The 5,520-nt window shown below is 30.0% G+C and overlaps 1 protein-coding gene across 1 annotated transcript; it reads right to left on the reverse strand.

Annotated features, from left to right (window-relative positions):
- Nucleotides 1-2,128: 2,128 nt before the first annotated feature.
- LOC116768613 (histidine-rich glycoprotein-like) lies at nucleotides 2,129-3,067 on the reverse strand. Its single transcript, XM_032659367.2, has one exon. It carries the CDS (start codon nucleotides 3,053-3,055, stop codon nucleotides 2,327-2,329), a length of 729 nt encoding a protein of 242 aa, XP_032515258.1. The 5' UTR covers nucleotides 3,056-3,067; the 3' UTR covers nucleotides 2,129-2,326.
- Between the last annotated feature and the right edge of the window lie 2,453 nt (nucleotides 3,068-5,520).

Here is a 5,520-nt window from a genome sequence, read left to right on the forward strand (position 1 = left end):
TTAAGAGAGAACATTGAAACACAGTTACAGGCATTCATAAACATTCATTATTATCACACATTATAAGTATTGTATATCATACATTAGTAGTAATAATTATTGTATTTTTTTTTTATAATCTTAAAAATTATTTTTGAAAATATTACTACAGCTTTAATTTAACATTTTATTAATCATTGTTATCTTTAGATTGGTACCAACTGGAGCGTGACGTTCGGCAATGACACTTTGACTCATTTAAACGCCATTTCAATTATAGAGCGTATTTTTCAAAACGTTTTTCTTTTGTTTTTATTAACTTTGTCGTATTTGCATTATTACTCGTACTAAAAATAAGAATACATAAAAATGGGAAGAGAATATATACATTAATATCAATGAATAATCCTTAAATTATTTGTCTTATTTCTTACCTGTCCTATTTGTTATAACATTATGTAAATTATTTGCTCAATCCTATGTGAACACATGCATGCGCGCAAAATATTAGTAGGAGATACTAATAATTAAAAAAGAAACATTCATTACTCTGCTCAAAAAGTTGTAAAATGTTGCTCATTGTAAAATGCAATATTTCAGTAAAATAACAGCTTTACTGCAATATTGCATTTTACAATGATTTAACTGAAAAAATTTAAAGACATTCTAGAATTATGCGACTTCAATATTATATGTTGGTCTCAGAGCAATGACCAGACCAGTGTAGGTCAGGAAATACTCTTAACAAACGCTTTCACCAGCATTGTGAGAAGTCTCAACACGTAGGTCAGCTGGAAAAACGTCGCTAGTAAAAGCAATTTGTATATAAAAAACCTTTGTTATCCAATACATATAAAACTTCGATTCGAAGGAATTACCTTTTACAATATTGACAACTGGTATAACCTGTATATAGATGGACAAATAAATCACAGCTAAATAATAGACCCACTATTTGCTCAATAAAAATGTTAGTAATTGGCAAATTGCGAAAGCAATAAAGGTAAGTGCCTGGAACTGCATTATCGTTAACTGTTGCCCAGATATTTGTTTCTATTGGTGTTCCTAGTTCCTAGTTCCTAGTTATATCAATGTTTTACGCATTAATGCCAACTCATTAACAGCCATAAAATACTTATTAAATCGAATGTTTTATCTGTAATACTATCAGTAGAACTGTCGAAATGTTATTTATTATTAATAGCGGCTTTAATACTTGACCACGTTATATTTTAATTTATAATTAAAATTATTTAAACAAAGTAAGAAAGGAATATTTAATGCAAAAGCATTGCGATCGTTTAGATTTTAATGTAACATCAATATATTATAATAAGATTGGTATTAAAGTTAGCAACATTGACGTAAGTACATTGATCGTTTGAGATAGCTGCTTGCTATCGTGCTCTCAGTAGCTTTGGGATTCCAAATACAAATTGGTTTAGTTATAAAACTATAATGTATGCACATTTTGTTGTCTCTAGTACTTTTAGTAGAGTTTCAGTGTTATTTATTGTTAAGACCTAACTTAACTATTGTCTCTGTTACTCCAGATAATATAAGCTTTGATATTTATGAAAAAAATAAAAAATAACGAGGTCATAAAAAAATTATGAATTGAAATTTAAGCTACAATATTAAATCGTAAAAGGTATTGTTTTTTAGAGTAATATCATAGTTATTCGCTCTAGAAGTCTAGATCTAATCCTATTATGGTCGTTGTAATGAGAGGATATAAATCATTCCTAAGGATTGTATACATCAAATCTGAACCTCAATTATCTTGATTTACAAGCGTCATTACATTATAAGTGCATTTACGGTCATGAACAATTTAGCGCTTATTAAAGTATGAGTAAGTTTGTATATCACTGAAGATTGAGAATGTATAGAAGTTGAAAGAAATTGGATTGTTGAAGTTAAAAAGGTTAGATAGGGTTTATATCTAACAATTCATTCAAGATAATATTGTAAAATAAAATAAATCCCTAAAAAACCCCTACAATATCTCTTTTTAAAGCCCTCGTAAATCAATAAAAGATGAAGTTTAATTTCATATACATTTATTGAAAATTATTTAAATACAAAAGTAACAAAATTTATAACAAACAACAAAATTATATTACATCATAACATTTCTATGTACAATGTAAAAAGAATGTAATGTTGGATTTTAAAAGGCGAAGTTGAAGGTGGAAAGTTTTTAGAGAATTTTTGCAAAGAAATACCTGGATAGCCGGGAAAAGAATTAAAAGAACGATAAAATAAAAGCAGTGAAAAGAATAAACTACCTAACTGTACAATATTTGCATAAAAAATATAGTTAATATCACAGTTTGATACGAGATCAATGCTTGCCATGATGGAAGCCCCACTCTTTGTGGTCATGGTGCCCACCTTTCTTTCCATGATCATGGTGGTCATGGTGATGCTCCTCGTGACCGTGGTGCCCTTTATGACCATGATGATCTTCATCATAATGATGTTTATCGTGGTGACCCTTTTTACCGTGATGATGTTCGTGGTGACCACTTTCGTGATGACCTCCCTTCTTGTGGTCCCCTCCATGTTTCTCATGATGTCCATGATGGTGCCCATGCTTGTGGTGTTTGCCTTCATGATGATGGTCATCATAAAAGTGGTGATCTTTATGGAAATCGTCCTTGTGATATTTCTTGTGGTAACCCTCGGTTTTTTCACCCTTGTCGTGGTGTTTCTTGTGCCCATGTTTGCCACCCTTATGGTGATGGCCATGTTCATGGTGTTCCCCATGGTGATCATGTTCATCCCAATGCTTTTTATGCCCACCACCGTGTTCATGGTGATGTCCTGCATGATGATGTTTACCGTGATCCCCATGCTCACCTTTATGGTGATGATGATGACCTTTGTGGCCTTTGTGTCCTTTTTCGCCATGTTCGTGGTGATGATGGCTATGATGCTCCTTGCCACCGCCTTCTTCATGATGACTGGATTTACCACTAGCAGCCGCTACAAGATCTTTTTCATCTTCACCTAACTCTCTCGCGTATACCGCCACAAGGCAGATTAGGCCAACTGCTATTATCAACTTCATGTTGACTTTTGTCTGTGCAATAATGATTTGATTGTAGGTCTTTTATACTAGATAAAATAAGATGTGGAAACCGTTTAGTAATGTTCGTGCAATATTCAGGGACAAGGCTGGGCGGCGAACCGTTAAGAGTGATTCGGAATTCTTTATTGTATTAAATTTGGTGACATATTTAACAAATATAGCTTTCTTAATAATTATATTTGCATCAAATTTTATTATTATATAAATATGAAAATATCTTCATAATTAATGTACATTTACTTTTATAATATAAAAACCTTTGCCTACAATATGCTTTCAGCAATATGTATTGGACGTAAAAATATTTTTATTCCATTTCAATTTCCCTGGATGCTGCATAAAAAGTACAATCTGCATTGCCCTGTCGAAATTTAATCAAAACAACAATAGGGATTGTCCATGGTTGGCCCCGATTGCCTTATTCCGAAACCGAAAAGGACGCAAAAAAAATCAGAAAACATATTACCGGTGCAAAAAATCAACTATAATGATTTTCTACACAGACTAAAAAAAAGTAAGATATTTGCAAGTAATATAAAATATCTTTATAATAGTTGCAACTAATATAAAATATCTTTATAATAGTTGCAACTAATATAAAATATATATATGCTTAAAGTTTAAAACAAAATTTCATAAAACTACTTTATCCCCTATTATAGCAAGATAATATTTAATATGAAAACCAAAAAGCTTTATAAAAAATGTTTGTACAATTAATTTCTGTTGCTACGGAAAAAATATATTTTTTAGTGTCAGAATAAGTAGTCTCGTACGCAGACTTTCAACGGACGACCCTACAGGGACACTGGAAGAGCAAAAGCTTCCGAGAATCTACTATATTTCAACATTTAAGTTTCAAAACAAATATTTGTGTTAAAATGCACCGGTAAAAGTATACACATATCTTCTGTACTATAATTTATGTTTTTTATTATAATATATGTTGATCAGACATAAAACAAAGGGTACTTATCTTTTAAAGGCTTGTTCTACTTTAAAATATCTATGCTCTCTAACAAACCTGTTTTGTCACCTCGTTTAAAGTATGTTGAAGTTGCATTAAAAAAATCCCTAAATCTAATATTTTGTTGCTGCGAGGCCTCTTATACAAAAAGTAAAACTAATAAAAAAATATTAATCCTACGAATTTTTTTTACATTAACGCACAATTAATACTGCCGTCAATAACTACTCTTTTACGTATATTACATAAACAAAACAATCTAAGCTGTCTTTTTAGACGGATATTCTAAGGTCGTTTAACCTAATTATTGTTAATCCTAAATTATACAATACATTTAATTGCATCAAAGAATACCCCACAAAATGTGATGCCATCTCGACAATAGGTATGTCACAGCCTTCGACCCTGATTTGTCTTATCTTTCCACTTTTCCTCGCTTCAAATAAATCATGCATACAATTCGTGATGGAATCGGAATATATCAAGTAACCCCTCACCTATGTGATCCGGCTGTTTGCTACATTTCTTCGCGATATAAATTATCGTTAGCCTCCCAACAAATTTGATACAAATAAACTTATTTTCTTAACTTTCATCGTAAAAAAAATTATAATTAAATTAAGTTTTACAACATGACCACAATAGAAACCTATCTGAATTAAGCTTCATTTTAGTTTCATTATCTATTGTAACAGAATTACCTTTTGCTCGAACAGTTAATTATATAAATAATTAACCGTGATATTGTTACAAATACATAATAAAGGCGAAAATGTTGTCATTTACAATCATAGAATTTATTGTTTGATGCAATATTATATTTCGTTTTTATTGTGGCTGTGATTTTATTTAGAGAAAGCTATTTTGGTTATAGATTTGAATATCATCTAAAAACACGTTTGATACATTTTAAATAAAGTTACTGATTACTTTATCATTTGAACATTGGTTTTATTTTATACCTATCTCTAATATATAAAAGAAGAATGGTTATAAGACAAAAATATTATGGAAGATTAGCAAATAACATAAGAGCAATAGGTATAAACTTCTTTGAAATCGATATATCCAGGCTATACAAATATTCAATAAACCTACTTCATTTGAAATGTTTAGCAATATTCATGTATTTCAGTTAATTGACTACTTATTGCAAGTTTAGTTCTTTAAATTAAAAACCTTTCATCAAAATAACGGTCCAAACGAGAGTAAACAATCAGTAAAATAATAATTACAACAAATCCAATGTTACTAAATGGAACATAATTATTAATTATAAATTACGAACAAAGGGAATTATATTCAGATTTAACATTTGATTTTATCGAAAATTGAAGTTGAACAAATATAATTGTGTTATAATGAGATCTAAGACTTTCGCGAGTATTTAAATGAAACTAAAGTTTTTAGAATTACTATTCGCATTTTTATTATTTTAAAAACTACATACTCCCTGCAATAATCCGAAAAATATTAG

This window comes from Danaus plexippus, chromosome 4 (genome assembly GCF_018135715.1).
Source record: "Danaus plexippus chromosome 4, MEX_DaPlex, whole genome shotgun sequence".
NCBI lineage: Eukaryota > Metazoa > Arthropoda > Insecta > Lepidoptera > Nymphalidae > Danaus > Danaus plexippus.

Excerpts from the sequence above, each read along its gene's own strand:
- LOC116768613 (XM_032659367.2), bottom strand. The coding sequence starts at position 3,055 with ATGAAGTTGATAATAGCAGTTGGCCTAATCTGCCTTGTGGCGGTATAC.